The following is an 18643-nucleotide window of genomic DNA, read 5'->3' as shown; positions in this document are numbered from 1 at the left end:
TGAAAAGTGTCGATAAAAGTTGACTCTTAATTTTGTTCAACTTTCGTGATTTTGGTTTGTCTTTCGCGATTGCGCGACTCATTGTCAGATTTCTGTCAGAAAGCACAATAGCGGATGTAATTGTTTAAACAATTGTTTAAACAATTTGGCGTTTGTACATCTGCGTGGTGGGAATTACGGCATGCGAGAGAATAAAATTACACACTGATAAGGCTGACGTTATTGGTAAGGTGGTAAGGATCTAAATCGGATATATCTAGGTATCTATCCACATCTTGAATGTTAAACGTGATCTGCTAAATTTGTCTTACTATCAAGCCGCATTAATTATATGCGAGTGAAATAAAATTCTATTTCAAACGATTATACTTACGATTAGTGTTGAAAGCGAACGGCGGTATGAAAAGATACGGAAAGATTCTTTCTTTTTGTTTGAAAATTCACAGATCACTCGGCATGATGCAATGTTAAAAGCTCCAAATATAAAGTATGACTGAGCAAATTGTAAGCGATATATTCGTCATAAAGATCATAGTGTCACATTGATAATCTAGCAATGCATTATGATAAGTTACAAGTTTATCATCGTGTCACTTAGGGCTATCATTAGATATTTTCAATCTCCGTTTTTGGAAACTTAAAATTTCTAACGATCGAAAGTTTTAATCACAATTTAATTAATTTAATTAAATCAGCAATTTGAGGACAGAATTATTTCAAATTTGCTCTGTTTGCAAAACTAATTATAAATTAAAATTATCAAAATTTGAATTAACTAATTGTAATATCGAATGATAGGTAACACGTCAATTTTACAGCAATAATGCTATTAGATTTTGATAGTATATGTTGTTATTTGTTGACATTCTTCAAATTGTATTCATTCGAATATCCATTTTGTTTTGTTGCAGATACAAAATATTACTCGATCTAAATTTTAGCTATAAAAATGTAGATCTCGTATAGAAGAATTAGAATTCTGCACGTGATTTCAATTTAACGACTACGCTAACTGATTTTTAATGATTCAGCATTACTGATGCATGCTAAACTAAACAAAAATTATATAATGACTAATGAAAATTTTCGCGAGTGATAACACTGTTGAAAAATCAATATATAATATTGACAAATATTATCACATCAAATATTTACCACGAAACGCGCGATAGAAAAAAAAGAGAAAGATCTTTCTATGTAAACCAATTAATAATCATTGTGATGCAGTTACGGCATCACAATATATCATGCAAGTGTTTATCGCGTACTTTACGTATATGCTATATGAAAATACTACTTGCTATAAGACAATGCAAGCTTAATAAGCAATAATATCCGTGAATTTTTAGTCCAAGGGATAATAGCAATTATAAATTATATTTCCGCAAATTACATCTGTCAATTCTATAAATTCCGTCTATTTTTTCCGTGCTATTTTGCAATGTAGATGATACAATTTTACCCATTTATTTATATAATATTCTAATTATATGATTATATATTTATATTTAGACATGATTAAAATATTTATATTTAGAATCCTAATCAATATACATATTAAGATCACTGAATATTCGTACTTGGGATATTCAGTGAAATATACAGTGGAATATTCATACTTGACATTATCCTAATACATGCCGATACATGGAAAATGAGAAAATAAAATAAAGGAATACATGTGTATGTTAATTTGGATTGACATACGGTACTATAATCGATTCTCAAACGAAACGGATAATGAGTTTAAGAGCGCAGAAATTATTTCGAAAAATTCCTGTCCGATACAAGCCGATTTGATTAATCTTGTAGATACGCTCGCATATTTCACTTGTGTGAAGCATAATTGTATCTTTTGCAGAACAGAGCACGTGGATGACGAAGGGCGAAGTGAAGCAGCAGCTACGAGGTCAGGCGACGACACGAGAGCGAGAGCCACGACGGATCTCCGCTAGCGAGCAAGTTCCGAATTCCGAGTGATTCGAATTTCGCGCCGATTTGACAGGCGTGTCACGTGACCGCGGAACCGGCTGATCGCGCATGCTGGCGCGCCGAGATTATAAATAGCGGACGGCAACGCGCGGCGAACCTCTTTCACTTCCCGCTACGCGCCGTGGCCGTTCGGCGCGTTCGTCCGCGTTCGTCCATTCGCCCGTGTTCGTGCGCTCGTGCTCGTGTCCGTACTGTCCGTTCCGTCGTTTCTCGATTCCGATCATTACGCGGTGTGCCGTGTGCTTGTACAGATCACATTCGTTCGCTCGCAACCCGATCCCGCTCTCCATCTCGCGCACGCTGTCGCCTACCCTAAAACACAGAGAATCCTCGGTAAAACACGCGTCGTAAAGATAGCCGATCGCGACGATCCGTACAAGATTTCCGCAGCGACGATAATTCCTACGAAGTGGGACGCGAGTAAAACCCTATACGGCAACGAGGAGGCACGTGGAGGAAACTCGATAGGAGCTGACAGGCTAAACGATAGAGAAGCTCGACGGTGTCTACGCGGGGATTCTCTCTCTTTCTGTCTCTCTGTTGAGTGACGAGGATCGGCTACGACGCAACGAGACGACAACGACGGCGACAACCCCGAAACGTAGGAAAATGCCGGAGACCGCGCATCACATGAACGGTTACGCGAATGGCCACGCGCCGCCCGAACTACAGCAGGACACCACTTTCCTGTTCACCTCGGAGTCGGTCGGCGAGGGACACCCAGGTTAGCGAGGCCTGCATCTTTCCGCGGCCAACCCCTTTCCCAGAGCCCAGCGAGTTAGTGACCCTGCACTATATCGGTCAAAGCTTTTTCGATTTCTTTCTGTCCCTCTCTCTCTCTTTCTCCCCCCCCTCTCTCTCTCTCTCTCTCTCTCTCTCTCTCTCTCTCTCTCTTTCGCTCTGAACCCGCGGCTTCGCTATCACCGTATCGCGTAATGCCGCTATAGAAGAGAAGAGAAGATCATCTTCGTAATCGCGGACGCGCGTGTATATAGACGCGCCCCACGCTCTTTGCCTATCCTATCCTCTCCTTCGCGCTTAACGATCTTAGTACGCTAATCGCGATTATTCGATTGATCTTTCTCAATCTTTCCATCTTGGCTTTCGGCCAACTAACGCACGTCCTCCTCGGCCGTGGTGGACGGCCGGGGTTATGTTCTAGAAAAAGGCGTCGGTCTCGCGCGCGCGCGCGCGCGCTCGCGCTCAGTAATCGAGCGAAGCGGAATCGTGAAACGAGCGTCTCGCTTCCTCCAACGGCTCGTTCGCCGAATAATTTGGCGGCCCGTTTCTCTCGCCGCCAAAATCGGCAATTTCGCGCGCGCGCGCTCGCAATCGGGGATTCGCGAGACGGGCACATTGTTGGCCGCGCTGTCGCCATGTGCTCGCTCCGATCGCAGCGCGATCAACACCAGTCGCTCGCGCTTGAATTAACGTAATCGGCCGAAGATAGACGCCGGTTGCGCACCGAATATATCTTATTAGCGTTAGCTCCGATGGTTACTCTCAAAACCTGGGGCGAAGACATCTCTTTTCTTCAACTTTATTTCTTTCTTGTTTTGGAAGACCAATTACTAAAAAAATTTTTTTTTTTTTTTTTCTCCCAGGAAATACGAAAGAAATTTGACAGTAACTGCATCAAGGCATTCTATCGTCATCTTGACGAGATGATTTAAGGGGAGCGTGGGTTATTTTTCAACATTTCTCGTTGAAAACAAGTTTTTGTCTAATGAGGTTTAAATTGCGATATTTTCATCATAATAAATCACTCATTCCTTTTAATCTCTTTTGCCGATAATTATATTACGCACATTATACATACACACACACATAAAATATATCTAGCATTTTTAGACTCGTTATAATTTTTTTTTTTTTCTGATTGTTCCCCTTTTGTTTAATTTTGATTAAAACCGGCAAAAATTGCTGTAGACTATGGTATTTTATATTGTTATATTCAAATCATCGAAATCCTAAATGCTCACTGTTAATCACAAAAAATTCGCGACTAACTGCCGGTTATTGCTTTACTTTATATCTTTCTTTTTTTTCTATTACTTTTTCAATGTTATTATTTACCACTCAGAGAGAGAACGATAGATATTATATCTACAGTTCAACGATTATATACTTATTTATCTTACTCTTCTTAGAATATTACATCAGAAATGAGGAAAATTATGCTAGCGAATTTTGCAACTATAAGTTTCGTATGAATATTCATCATATTAAAGTGATTTTGTTGATAATTCACTCGTACGAAGATTACAGTTGCATATCGTTAGTTTAATTTTCCTTATTTCTGATGTTATATTACAAAAAAGGTAACATAAAAAAATTTATATCGTCTTATACCACGTCATGAAATTTAAAAATGATGCAATTTCATACACATTTATTTATTTTATAGAAATATTTTTATTTATAAAAATTTATTTATATACATGTCAACATTTATATTATAAGGAGTATGTAACAAATGCTCTTGTGTAAATCTCTTCGCTTCTGACATTGCTTACACTTCATAATATCTATCGTAAGAATCCTTGATAATTGAGAAATTAATTTAGAAAAATCGCTGCGCTATTCTCGAATTTGTTTAACAATAAGCGTCTTATGTCTATAATTTTAAATGCAAACTTTCTTGAAAATCTTTATTTAGTAAGATTTCCAATATTTTTTATTTAATTTATATTTTTCAATAATTTTCAATATAATTGATTCTTTTGTATTTTGGTATATTCGTATATTGCTAATTCTATGTGTTTACTACTACTCTTTTATCCTTACTACATCACGGCTCTAATTATATCAAAGATAAAGAAAGAAAGTTCAGCATGAGTTTGTGAGCGATTTAGATTAACTAATCTCAGATTAGCGCGAGATTCATTACTTTTTTTTACATTATAATTCTATCTATGATAGAGATATAGAGTGACAAAATTAACCATTGCATCATTATTTTTTCATATAATAAGTTTATCTATAAATTGTATTATATGAATACATATATTTAAAAATTTAAGATTATTCCTTTTCAAATTATGCAATTTTTATTTATAGTAATGAGTTATCTATATTTCTTTAAATAAAAATGAAATCTTATTTAAAATTTAAATAAGAGGTTGTGGCTTCAAAATTAAAAATTAACAAATTTTAAAAAGGATTTAAAAATAATAATTCAATTGTCTGCAGAATAATTTCAATTTCTTTTGATACATAGTTTTATAAACATCCTTTATATGTTATATTTCAGACAAAATGTGCGATCAAATAAGCGATGCCATTTTGGATGCACATCTCAAGCAAGATCCCGATGCTAAAGTAGCATGTGGTAAGTTCAACTAACAACAGTATTAATTTCTTCAAGCACTTGAACATATATTTGTATTATAACATCTATAAATAGTTTATTCAACCCTGAACTAGAGAGAGTTTGAAGCTGGAACTGACGACTGTTGCATTTATTGCTTTACATTTATATTATTGAAATAAGTAATTAAATTGTTAAGATTTTAAAAATTAAAAAAAAAAGAAAACAATTTTCTCTCCAAAATATGGTTATCTTAATGTTGATTCTATGATTTTCTTTAAATGTATATCGTCTTTCTTTAGTAAAATATAAAATATAATATTCTGTATATTATTTTTGCATTAAATTTAATTCTACTACATAAATATTTAGTATTACAAAGAGATATATCAAGCATTTGCGTAAACGATTTTTCTCTTTATTACAGAAACTGTAACGAAAACCGGGATGATACTTCTGTGCGGAGAAATTACGTCAAAAGCTGTAGTGGATTATCAAAAGATCGTTCGAGATACAGTAAAGCACATTGGTTACGACGATTCTTCGAAAGGTATAATAATTGCTAATTTATATTACGTATATATAATTTATATTACGTATATGTGGTATGTGCGTGTGTATGTGTGCGCGCGCGCGTGTGTGTGTACCCGTAATTTCGATAATGCACGTCTGGCACTTCCTTCGATTGCTTCTGACACTTTGTTGGATATTAATTATGTATATTTGTGCATCAAAAATTAGAACTCTTACACTCACGAGAAATCAATTTATTGTTTAACAGTAACACATGCATGCTCTATGGCTGAATATATAGCCAGCTCCCTCGTCCTTATTAAAATTTGTCTCTCTTTACTTCTCTCTTTCATTAAATATCATAAAACTACACGATCGAACTATGGCACAAAAGATTCAAGCGCCAAACATCACATACGATTTTTGCCACAAATAATAATTTTGAATTATATATATTTTGAATTTATATTGATAATATATCGAGATGAAAAATAAAAATCTTAATTTGTGTATGTATCGAGATGTTTAACTTGGATTCCATGCCTCGATCGATCGAATAATCCGTATATTCTGCTCATTATTTTTCGGAAAAAAAGATCATGCAAAAAAATGCGTAAAGACTGTGTAACGTAAGCATATCATGGCAGGATTCGATTGGCGTACGTTGAACCTTTTGGTGGCGATCGAACAACAATCCCCAAATATCGCGGATGGTGTCCATACGGACAGGCAAGACATGGACGTGGGTGCAGGTGATCAGGTACATAATCCATTCTCAGTCCGTGCCGCAGAAGAGCCAAAAAAATAATTTAATGTCAACGATTTTTCTTGTTCTTGCTTCTTAATTCCTCTCCATCCCGCCATCCTCAAAACTTTAGACGCGTTTTTAAAATCTGTTTGTTTGCTATTCTGTGTGACAGAGCGTGTATTATATCTTTGTATATATGTGTATGTGTGTATATATGCTCAGGTAAAAATGCAAGCATCTGTGCAAGTATCTAAATATTACAAATGCGTGTAGGACACCGTTACATAAAATTATGCATAATATTTTGCACATCAATAGTGTGTATAAGAAATGTTTAATTTGACAGAAATATATCTCGGAAATAGATAACAATTAAAGCACTAGGATATGTTTCCAACAAAGTGCCGATATTAGCCACCATATCTAGAAAATAAGGTTGCGTGTATTATGTTCGGATATGTACGCAAATATAAAAAGAATTACATGTATGTAAAAGATATGTCTAAAATAATCTATGCAAAAATGTGATACGAGATATGCGAAATCTTCCAAAGAGTTTTTTATCCAATATTTCAAGCAGTTTTTATATCCGAACTTGTACACGCAAAGAACAATCCGTTAGTTTTAATCTAGTTAGGATTATATTAGGATCGATGTGGCCTGACAAGAATCCCAAGGTGCATTGGAACGGCGGAATTTTGCACGAAAATTGATGTAAAAGAGGACCTGATGTAGAAGAAGGACACCGACGCATTAAACAGTAGCGAATAATTTTGTCTTACCGGACTGTGATGATTTCTGCAGGTTTTGACTACAAGCTGTGCAATGTTCTGTTGGCGCTTGATGCTCAATCACCAAATATCGCGGCAGGCGTTCATGAAAACCGTAGCGACGAGGAAGTGGGCGCAGGAGATCAGGTCAATTAGCATTCCCATTGTTAAATTTTTTCTTTCTTCTCTTTGTCTGCGGTTTTCTTCTTTTCGATTGTTCGCCACCTGTGTGCTACTAAGTATATTCCTTTAGTAGCTGTACAAATAACTTTTATTACTTTATCTTTTTTGTTTCACTTATCAACCTTCATTAGTCTTTCTTTCGTTACTGTAGAAATAAAAATAGTACGACTGACATACTAAGTGTTCCTTATACATTTATTGCGTTATCATCATAGTTGCATTTGTGAATGCATCATAAATATGTATCTGAGATATAGAGAGTGTGCAAAAATTGAATGAATATGTAAAATGTATGTGTACATAAGTTTTTGTACGAATTTAAAGATATTTGTATATTTCGCAGTAAACTGGGTGCTTTCCATTCAGTGACTCAAGTCGACCCAGAGTATATTCTATCTTTGTTGTTCACTGGTATTGAAAGAAGCACAAATGATGATTTCACTAGTCTTGTGTCGACTTGAGTCACTAAATGGAAAGCACCCTTCTGTAGATCCATAATATTCCCAGTAGAATAACCATTTCGATCTTAATCTTATGACCTTCGAACCACTTATGATCTTAACCTGAATTTAAAGAGTATAATGTGTCAAAAAACGAAAAAAAGATTCCGTCTCATAACTGTAAGATCACAACTTTCATTGTAATCTGAATTCATTAGATAGTCTATGTAATTATGTAATTAAACTAGGAAATGTTATAGCTTGTAAACTAAACTTTAGCATTAATGTTAATGATTATCTCTTCCTACTGCTATATTTACATTATTACTGTTCTGCTCTACATGGCACTTTTTATTGCATGTTAGATTTATCACTTCTTTACAGCTGTGTATAATATTACATGAATATTAGTATATATGCAGTAATTCATTCTTTATGAGATTTTTTTTTATTTTAAATTATAAGCTTTCTTTTATTTTATGCGTAAAAATATGCTGTATGCTTTGATTTTGAAAAACGTATTTGCATACTTAAAATTATATGTACGATGTAGTATCTGTTTGCTGCATTTCAAGCTTATGTCTCATAAATTTTAGCTGGAATAACTCAAATTCTTCCATCAGGGTCTAATGTTTGGATATGCAACCGATGAAACTGATGAATGTATGCCATTGACGGTCGTATTGGCGCATAAATTAAATCAAAAAATTGCCGAACTAAGACGAAGCGGCGAATTATGGTGGGCTCGTCCTGATTCAAAAACACAGGTTTGATTCCATACATTTCTTACTTATTTTAATTCATAAGCGCTAAGCCGTCTGCCGATAAATAGATGAGCAAAAAAAGTATTGGTGTGTGGAGTCGCTGGATGGCTCATAGGACAAAGCATTCGTCTCCAAATCCAAAGATCGGGATTCGATTCTGAGTCGCTCCCGATATTTATTGTACTTGGAAACCTTTGACTTATTACAATAAGAAAAAAAATTTATATACAATAATGTGATTATTCAATGATGAGTTTATAGTATTTGCTACTCTTGAGTGCCATGATGTCAATATTTAACTGAGAATAATCCATTAATTATAAAATAATATTTTGATATTTTTTATAATATTGGACTAATGTAATATAATTATAAAGTGTGTAATTATATTGTATATATGACAGGTGACCTGCGAATATATCATGGATCATGGGGCTTGTGTACCCATAAGAGTTCATACTGTTGTGGTGTCGCTGCAACATAGCGAAAAAATCGGTCTAGATGAACTACGCAAAGCAATTATGGAGAAAGTTATTAAAGAAGTGATACCAGCGAGATACCTGGACGACAGAACAGTCTTTCACGTGAATCCTTGTGGACTGTTCATTATTGGTGGACCACAGGTATTGCCAAAGTCTTAAATTAAATGTTACACAATGTAAATAATATTAATATTAGTTAGTAAAATCTTAATGAGATTTATATTTTCTTGAGACATTTGTCCTTATCCAAATTTTTAGAGTGACGCTGGTCTCACGGGACGGAAGATTATCGTAGATACATACGGTGGTTGGGGAGCGCATGGTGGTGGTGCGTTTTCCGGTAAAGATTTTACGAAAGTTGACAGATCAGCTGCATATGCTGCAAGATGGGTCGCAAAATCCTTGGTAAAAGCCGGTCTCTGCAGGCGCTGTCTTGTACAGGTAACATTTTTACTTATGTTAAGATATTCTTATAGCTGATGAAATATCTATGTAAAAATTTTTTCAATGCAAGATTCTATGTGCGATTATATATGATATATCATATATGAAGAATAACAATTAAGTTGCTATTATTATTGATATAAAGAATATATTTACAAATATCATTAGGTCTCTTATGCCATTGGGGTGGCAGAACCATTGTCGATCACAGTGTTCGATTATGGCACATCCACACGCTCCCAGAATGAGCTCTTACACATAGTGAACAAAAACTTTGATCTGCGACCGGGAAAGATTGTCAAGTATGTATATTTCTTATACATTTTATTATAAATATATATTAAACAACTTGTTACTGTAAACATTGTTTTTTAATATGTCTTATCATATATCATGGTGAATCGTAGAATATTTTATCGATGATAAGCAAAAAAAATATTTTAAATTATAATTAAAAATATATAACTATATTTTTATGTAGAGAGCTGAATCTCCGCAATCCTATTTACCAACAAACCAGTACATACGGTCATTTCGGACGGGATGGTTTCACATGGGAGCAACCAAAAAAATTGATTCTCGATTGATGAGAGAGTAGGTTTTAAGTTGGCTTTGGTGTTTTTCGATTAATTAGACATCCGATAAAACGTTTCTATTTCTCTGCCTCTATCTCTATCTCTCTCTCTCTCTCTCTCTCTCTCTCTCTCTCTCTCTCTCTCTCTCTCTCTCTCACTCTCACTCTTACTCTCACTCTCATTCAGTAACCGTGTTATATTAAATGACAAAGATGTCGCCCAAGACCTTTTCTGGAAATTTTTTCGATCTCTGTGCCGCAACTATCATTGAATCCACCGATTTCTCAATGCCAATATGTTAGTAAGAATTGGAGGAGAAAAGGATTCTTTTTCTAGTTCTTTTTTTCGTTCCGTGGAGAATATACGGGGTTATTGTATACATATATTATTATGACAGACATATAGTACAAATCTCTCGTTCATGATCCGACACGCGGATATGAACATTTCTTCCTTCACTTTTCGCGGAATCGGTTCTTCGGGTGATAATGCCTCTCAATAACACGGTTAAATAACATTCTAGGTACAATAAACGCATTCGCGCGGGGAAAGGGGTGAACCGAATTTGTTACGGAGCCCCATATTGTAAGCCTATGTTTACATCCTGATGAAAACTTTTTTCTTTAATGTTCAATTAGATAATTCAGTCTGGCATAACCAGATTATGATTTTATCGCTGATGCACGATGTGGAAGTAAAAAAAAAGTAAAAACTATTAGAGCGAGCAAATGATAATAACTTTCCATCTGCAAGAAAAAGAAATGTATAAACAGCCGTTACATTGATACGAATTCTCAGATTAAAAAATACAACTGCAATCCATAGATTTTTAGCACGATACTAGTAGTCATTCACACGTACATGAAAGTTTGATGCTCCGATCTGATCACAGTAAGCTAATTTCCAAATGCATGAAAATATAAATCGCAAATCTCGGTAAGTTTGCGTTTTTTATTTTATTTCGACAATTAGCCATATATATATATATACACATATATATGATCGGTCTTTCGTGTACGTATCTTTATTACAATTATTACAATTGTTAAAATGGTAAAAATGTCGGAAAATATAAATTGATGACAATGACGTGTCTTTGGCAAACGTGTACATAGCAAAGCAGGAAATGATGCTTGTGTTCGGGAGTTATGTTCGAGAGTTTCACGGAATAGTTGCGACATATATTATCGGATCAATACATTACCGGTGAGAAAAACCATTGTTAAAACACTTTATAGTGCGCGTGAATATATGGTATAGCACGAATGTGTTTGCTTTATTAAATATTATGTGGTCATTTCCCTCTTTGCTATTCAGTTTTAACTAAGTAGATTAATTATAGCAAACAAATATTAAAAGAAAAAAAAGATCTAATCTTGATAGAGATCCAGCATAGATCGTGTGACGGAGCTCGAAAATGTAGAATTTTTAATTGTTTTTGGTACCGACACTATTTGTCCGACATATTATCGAAGATTTTAATGGGAAACAAATATAGAGAAATTGTATAAAAAGATTTAATCTCTGTCGGTTTAATATGTGCGATTTGCGACGTAAATTATAATATCGGCAATATATATATATATATATATATATATATATATATATATGTATATATGTATGTATGTATGTATGTAATAGTGCACAAAAAATATCGTATAAAAGAAAAACACGTAATAAAACGGATTTTTTAATGAAACAACATTTACTCTCATTTATTTTATTATATATTCTCTTTCTCTCTCTCTCTCTCTGCATTTGACTCCTCAATCTTCCCAATGACATATAATTTGCATCTAATGGACCAATATTGCATTTTCTGTAAATATTTCTTCAATATGAGCTCTGTTGCACCAGACACTGCGACTGGCTATATTTCGCAAACATAGCGAGCAACTTTTATATGCATTTGCACGTATTGTGTATCACTCTCCAATATTTGAGGATATAGAGATGTATAAATAATTACCAAAAAATGTAGAATATATATAATCTCCGTAATAAAAATAGCCTTCATATATTATATCGCACATTTTGTTACATTATAGCAATACTTTTAAAGTGTAAAATATTATAGATACACATACGATCCAGTAAAACAGCTTTAAATAAAACATATATGACATATCCTCATTAGTAGAACTTATTTTTATATACATGTAATATATAAAATTTCTCTTTTTATATTATTTTCTTTTATAATTAGAAATGTCTCTCAAAGAGAGGTATTCTTATATACATTAAAAAAAAAAGGTATTCTCTTTTTCCCCTTACTATTTATACAAAATTCTATAATATCCATAATTAAATTTTTTTAGCACAAAAATATATGGATTTAAAAAATTATAGAAATCATACATAAAGAATGATTTATATGTATGTGTGTGTATATGTGTACAACTGTAGGTGAAATAAATTCCAATGTGAAATATATATATCCTTATATTTAAAAGTATATACAGCAATTATGAATTGTTATAAACATACATGATACGGAGTCATAGAAGATAAACTTACTTTTTATGCATAAAAAAATTATAGTTATAAGAATGTAATAAATGAGATACAAGATTATAATACATAATTATATTATATATTGCTGCCTTAAGTAGAAAACTAAATTATATAAATCAATGCATTTAATAGTGTACCAAAAATGCTAAATGTGCTATACTTGATTGTATAATGTTACTTTTAATATGTTGCAATTACTTAATAATTCCAGATTAATTTTATATGTGACTTAAAATATAATAGATTGTAGTATGGATTCAATCTTGTAAAAGCAAAACTATATCATTTGAATGAATGTTCAGAACTTAAAATTAAACAGGTTTATTTCAATCACCCTTGTATATATTGCACAAAAAAACTAGTCGAGTAATTGAAATATTTATTATTTATTAAGACTTGTACCTGATTTTATTTTATTCGACATTGCATTTAACGTTTCTTGATATTTTAAAACTCCTTGCGTTTTCGAAAAGTCACTTTAATCATCCGCACTATACTACACCAATGTACACTGAAGACTGCTATATTAAGCACAAAGGTACAATATAAGCACTTTGACAATGAAATAAGCAATGTATATTTTACTAAATAACGACGATAATATTAGGTATTTAGAATTTATCAAAATGTTTATATTACGCCTGTGTATTCAAATAACTTCATACATAGCATTATGTTTTCACTGTGCATCAGTATAGTATAGTGTAGTGTAGGTGATCAAATTCATTAAATATTAAACTCCACATATCTTATGTGTTTTTGTATTTTTGAAAGAATATATATATACAAAAATATTATTTGGATAAAATTCTGTTTTTCAAATCGCACACTTCCCATAGCAATTATACAAGGATGACCATGATAGAAAAATGTAATGCTTTCTAAAATAAAATGTTACTTACATATAAGGATTATGCGATTAAACTATTGCAAAGAAATAACCATAATTTCTTTGCAAATCTATTCTGGAGATTTCTCTTATTAATGTAATTCTCTTATTAATTGTAAGTCTAATTCTGGTTGTTAGTTTCAAAGAAATATCTTCGTACCCACAGGACATCCCAGGAAAATCATAGCAAACTGAACAACAAAAGTTCATTGCTCAATTTGCTATGATTTTCTTGGGCGCATGGATACGACTATGTCTCAACAGCGAGCTCTTATCAGTGAAAGATTTTTCGCACTCGACACACTTGTACGTTCTGCCAGTGTGCGTGACCAAATGTCTGCTAAGACCTGATGCATGACAAAACGCCTTTGGACAGAGCTGACAATGGTGCAGCTGGATATCATTCGGATTCAGCTTCTGATGTCGACGCATGTGCACTTTAAGAGCTTCCCGCTGTGTGAAGCTCTTCTCACAGTGCTGACACTGGAAGGGTTTCTGACCAGAGTGTGTCATCAAGTGACGGAATAGGATCTCTTTCTGCGCGAAAGCGCGGTGACAAATATTGCAGCCAAATGGTTTTTCGCCTACAAGAAGAAATAGAAATAACGCACACACATGCGTTTCTATAGTAATCTTAATAGATATAGATATATATTTGTACGTTTATATATATTTGTATATTATGCAATTATCTGTATATCAATAAAAAATATTAGGATATTAATCTATCTAAGGAATTAAAATTTTTTCAATAAGAGCAAAGTTAATATGAAGTAACACTAACCTGTATGTGTACGTTCATGTCTCACCAGCGCGGATCTTGTCGGAAACCATTTTTCACAAGCTTGACATGTGAAACCTCTCTGTGTGGAGTGTACAGACTGATGACTTTTCAGCATTATTCTCCGGGTAAACGCTTTCGGACATTTATCACATTTGAACACTTTCAATTCTGGATTTGCATCAACTGTACAATACAATTTTGATATTTATAACAATTTTAATTATGCAATTCTTTCTCTGTTTCAGATAATGTATTTTCAAAGTGTTTCTTACCTATTGTGTCACCCATAGGCTGCAGTTTCAATGATTCCCCTTGAGTGGAATTGTTGCTAGTAAGTTCCATCATGTAAACATTTTTGTGGTCTGCGTTCGCGATTGCTCTCTGCACCTCTTCCGCTTCATCTTCGGACTCTTGTTCCTGCTTGATACGCGTTGTTCTGATTGTGCATCTCGCTTTAGCAGTTCGTTCCTCGGGAGGCACCAATGTAATGTTTTCTGGATCCTCCGAAACATTTTCCTCCATTTCCGGATTCTCGGAATTCATTCCTATATATAATGTATTACAATAATATATTTAATTTATATATATATATATATAAGTTAAATATATTATTGTAATTAATTTTCTACTAGTATTAAGAAACACACCCAAGATGTATCCGCCAACAAGCTCCTCCTCTGTCACTTCAATTGGATCTCCATCTGCTTGGCTATTATCACCTTTGGTCGAAACTAGATCGGCTAACAACTGTTTAACTTGTTTGCCAGTAGTAGATTCCTTTGAATCATCCTTGTTGCTATCCTGGTTTTCACCTTCTTCGTCCTGCCCAGTCAATTGCTGTATTAACTTCATATGTTTTCTGAGTTTGGCATCTGCAGCCTGACATTTTTTCCTGAATTGGTAGGATTTTTCTAATTGATATTTGCACGGATGACATATCATGTTAGGTAACCCATCCTGTTCGTAGACCTAAAAGATTAACATCAAAGTTATCAGTTTCAGTTATAATTATATTAAAATATATATAACATGTAGAACATTAATTTACACATTAACAGTACATTACATTTAAATCAATGCGTTTATTTTTATTTAGTATATATATATATATAATATACATATACTAAAGATATAATAGTAAACGATCTTAATAAAAGGAAAGACATATAGAGAAAGGAGAAATTAATATTTCAATTAACATTCTAATTGAGTATTCATATAAAAATTATCCAATATTTCTAACTATTGTGTTTAATATTTCAAATCTGTCCATGTATATAGAAGATCCTGTTTTCTACGTTCTGTCAAGAGATCGTCATTCATATGGGAACCGCGTAACATGATACGTTGAATGACACCTCCAAAAAAAGTGGCTCGCAATTACTACAGTTACTACATCGCAATGGGCGCCACGATTATTTGTTTACAACGTCGAGCAGCGGACAGCGGGACGCTTATAGGGGATCGTTATATGTATCCGAGGTACTATTACAGATTTCTATAAATCCGTAAGGTAAACGAACGCAGAGTCCCCGGTGCAGTCTAGGTCTCTGCAACGAGACGGAGCTATCGTAAAGACGTACCTATCGCCACAGTTCGTCGATAACTCGGTAAAGCCGGTAGTTGCTTCGCGCAACGGCGTTTCATCGATGTATTGTATGTGTGTGCGCGTCTCTTTTCGTATGTAAATATACACATATGTATATGAAATCTATATACCGTTCTAGGCGGGTATGCGCTCACATCGAAGGACAAGCGGGGGGAGGAGGAGGTGGAAGGTAGGAAGATAATGCGAAAGGACGCCGTACGGTGCGCGCAGAGAGATAAACTAGATTCCTATTTTTCGATCAGCCGCCTCGGCTGATTATCATCGCGATCGAAATACGACGTAGAATTTCGCGGACGACCGCGAAAACCCACCTCGATGTTGACGCAGGCGAGTATACGCAGCGGCAACGGTACGGTCTCGTCGTCGTAGATCGGCACCATCTCCTCCTCCTTGCCTAAGCACAGTCGGCACAACTCGTTCACATGAATGATCACATTGCTCGGGCTGTCGCCCTTTTTCCTGCTGTACGTTTTCATCGTCGCTTTTCCGGCCGTGGGTGAGCCGTACGTTTCCGCGCCTCTCGACGATCTATCTGTTTAACTTCTATCTGGCCTCTCTCTCTCTTCCTTCTTCTCTATCTCTATCTTTATCTCGTAATATTCTTTTCGAATTTTCGGCAAGTGTACGACGGAGCGTAATGTCGAAAACGCGACGGAGTTTTCCGTAAGAAGTTCGCGATCACCAACGCCGAGACTCGGTCACTCACAACGGAATCTATAATGGCGGTCGTCCGTCAATGGCGGCGCTGTCGGCGAATTGGCAGCACTGCGCGTTCGCGACCCCGACGGATCCGACCTCCGCGACCTCTTACGTCGGTGGATGTGGACGTGGACGCCATATTTGTCTGCACGCTCGCAAGAGGAAGAAAGACGCGTACTCGGCGCAATGGCGAGCGGGAGAGAAACGGAGCGAGCGATGACGATATTCCCCGCTGGCGCTGTAACCGCATGACGACGATCGGGGAGAAGAAGAAGAAGAAGAAAAGCAGTGGGGCAAATGGCGTCGTCGGTAAGGGCGATTGCGATTATTGATTTTCCATTCTTCCCAACGGCGGGAAATGCGAGCCTCGCTGACCTCACCCTTCATCCGGCGCCGACTTCGGCAACTCCTGCCCGGTAAGCGGCCCTTATACATTTCTCTTTGGCCTTTTTTTTCCTTCCCTCTCCTCTGACCTTTGTTGGCGCGAGAGATCGGAAGACGTACCCGCGGCAAATGAGAAACGTGTCACACGCATAATTCCGTTACGTTCTTCGATATAATATAGGTCTATAGGTATATCGACGGACCCCGTCCAGAGTTTAATCCTTTCTCTCTTTCTCTCTCGTCGGTGAAATATTTCATAGCCGATACGCAGTTCCAGGTCCTCTTCGTTATCGAGTTGAATCGAGTTATAAAAATTAATTGTTTCTATCGTTTTTTTGTTTTTTTTTTATGTCTAGTCTTTACTCTCTCCATTGAAATATGCATTATGATCGTTATTGCAATCAAAAGCGTAAATATATCGTAGATTGTAACTACAGGAAAGTAAAGTTTTATAAAAATATAATACAAATTAAAGGAGTAAAAAAAAGGAAGATTAAAAGAGAGAAAATGAGTTTGTATATAAAGTTGTTTTTTTTTTGTCACATTGTTTTCTGTATTGAAATATCTCTATGCATTCCAAAATATTTTATCGAAAGCTCTATTTATGAAACAAATGTTTGCAAAAAGTGCTTTGAAATGGAAGGCCAATCTTTATTTTCGACATATTTCTCAAAAAACTGTTTATATAAAATTAAAATGCTCACAATGATCACAATGTTTCATAAAATATACATTTAATTCAATAATTGAACGCGATTTAAAAATATTCTTTTGAACAATTGATAATTACAATTTTATATTTCTGCGAGAGTTTTGTCGACATAAAATAATTAAAATATGCTATAAAATTATATTGATGTACAGGAGATGACCACAAGAATGTGCTACGGTATGACTGGTTGCGCGGTTACAGGCACCGATCTCTTTCCAAAGACGGTAATGCAGAAATCAAAGTCATATGAATACAGCGATAACGTCGCAAGACAATAAATACCCCATGATTTCATTAGCGGCTTTCACATAATCGATATTATCGCAAAAGGTAAGATAATATTATGTACAGTTTATAATAATATTGCCATGATAAGAAAAACATCGTCGTAGAGACACACGCGAGATAACGAAATTAAAAAACTCTCATATCAATTGGTGTTAGAATTACTTAATACTTCGCCGTAGAGATCTGCTCCCGCAAAAGTAACGTTCTCAAACGGAAACTATCGGTTAGAAACACTCCTTGCGAACATCTGTTCAGGAAATAACGCTTTCGATAAAAATATTTTTTGAATCTACTGAAATGAAGATGTTTCAATAAGCAATGCGTGGAAAATAACGTGACGAAAAAATACTTTATTTTTATTTTTACAGATTTTAAAAATTTCTTTAATTTTAAGAAATATTTATCTTCAATGTTAGTAATCAAAATATCTTTTAAAAATAAGATGTTTTGATATGGAATATTTCGGAAATTTTTATTTATTATGAATTATGGTATAATTTTATTTATTATGATTATTTTTTATGATAATTTTATTTATTATAT

The 18643-nt window shown here is 34.7% G+C and overlaps 2 protein-coding genes across 5 annotated transcripts; one reads left to right on the top strand and one right to left on the bottom strand.

Annotated features, from left to right (window-relative positions):
* Positions 1 to 1881: 1881 nt before the first annotated feature.
* On the top strand, positions 1882 to 12313 carry Sam-s (S-adenosylmethionine Synthetase). Of its 2 annotated transcripts, none has more exons than XM_070308675.1 (9): positions 1882 to 2716; positions 5246 to 5323; positions 5730 to 5852; positions 6463 to 6575; positions 8580 to 8723; positions 9125 to 9343; positions 9461 to 9643; positions 9815 to 9948; positions 10128 to 12313. In XM_070308675.1, the coding sequence occupies exons 1-9, from the start codon at positions 2602 to 2604 to the stop codon at positions 10231 to 10233; spliced, it is 1215 nt and encodes a 404-aa protein (XP_070164776.1). In that variant the 5' UTR covers positions 1882 to 2601; the 3' UTR covers positions 10234 to 12313. The 2 variants fall into 2 exon arrangements, with proteins under 2 accessions (XP_070164776.1, XP_070164775.1); XM_070308674.1 differs by lacking the exon at positions 6463 to 6575 and adding an exon at positions 7368 to 7480 and having other exon boundaries at positions 1897 to 2716; positions 10128 to 12312.
* A 389-nt stretch (positions 12314 to 12702) lies between these two features.
* On the bottom strand, positions 12703 to 16762 carry LOC138940261 (zinc finger protein 189). 3 transcript variants are annotated; one of them, XM_070308985.1, is made up of 5 exons: positions 15992 to 16067; positions 15056 to 15377; positions 14681 to 14953; positions 14409 to 14591; positions 12703 to 14208 (listed from the first exon to the last, which is right to left on the bottom strand). In XM_070308985.1, exons 2-5 carry the CDS (start codon positions 15348 to 15350, stop codon positions 13838 to 13840), a joined length of 1122 nt encoding a protein of 373 aa, XP_070165086.1. In that variant the 5' UTR covers positions 15351 to 15377; positions 15992 to 16067; the 3' UTR covers positions 12703 to 13837. The 3 variants fall into 3 exon arrangements, with proteins under 3 accessions (XP_070165086.1, XP_070165085.1, XP_070165084.1); XM_070308984.1 differs by lacking the exon at positions 15992 to 16067 and adding an exon at positions 15652 to 15907; XM_070308983.1 differs by lacking the exon at positions 15992 to 16067 and adding an exon at positions 16329 to 16762 and having other exon boundaries at positions 12704 to 14208.
* Between the last annotated feature and the right edge of the window lie 1881 nt (positions 16763 to 18643).

The sequence above is a fragment of the Polyergus mexicanus genome, unplaced genomic scaffold, assembly GCF_030449975.1.
Source record: "Polyergus mexicanus isolate NDT 795.1 unplaced genomic scaffold, iyPolMexi1.0 SCAF_16, whole genome shotgun sequence".
Classification (NCBI taxonomy): Eukaryota; Metazoa; Arthropoda; class Insecta; order Hymenoptera; family Formicidae; genus Polyergus; species Polyergus mexicanus.
This window is presented reverse-complemented; position numbering and strand designations above follow the sequence as displayed.

Coding starts and splice junctions, on each gene's coding strand:
- LOC138940261 (XM_070308983.1), bottom strand. CDS start 16,493: ATGAAAACGTACAGCAGGAAAAAGGGCGACAGCCCGAGCAATGTGATC. Junction 14,954..15,055: donor TGTTGGCGGATACATCTTGG/GTGTGTTTCTTA, acceptor CATTATATATAG/GAATGAATTCCGAGAATCCG. Junction 14,209..14,408: donor ACATGAACGTACACATACAG/GTTAGTGTTACT, acceptor TTCTTCTTGTAG/GCGAAAAACCATTTGGCTGC.
- Sam-s (XM_070308675.1), top strand. CDS start 2,602: ATGCCGGAGACCGCGCATCACATGAACGGTTACGCGAATGGCCACGCG. Junction 5,853..6,462: donor TTACGACGATTCTTCGAAAG/GTATAATAATTG, acceptor ATATCATGGCAG/GATTCGATTGGCGTACGTTG. Junction 9,644..9,814: donor GCAGGCGCTGTCTTGTACAG/GTAACATTTTTA, acceptor AAATATCATTAG/GTCTCTTATGCCATTGGGGT.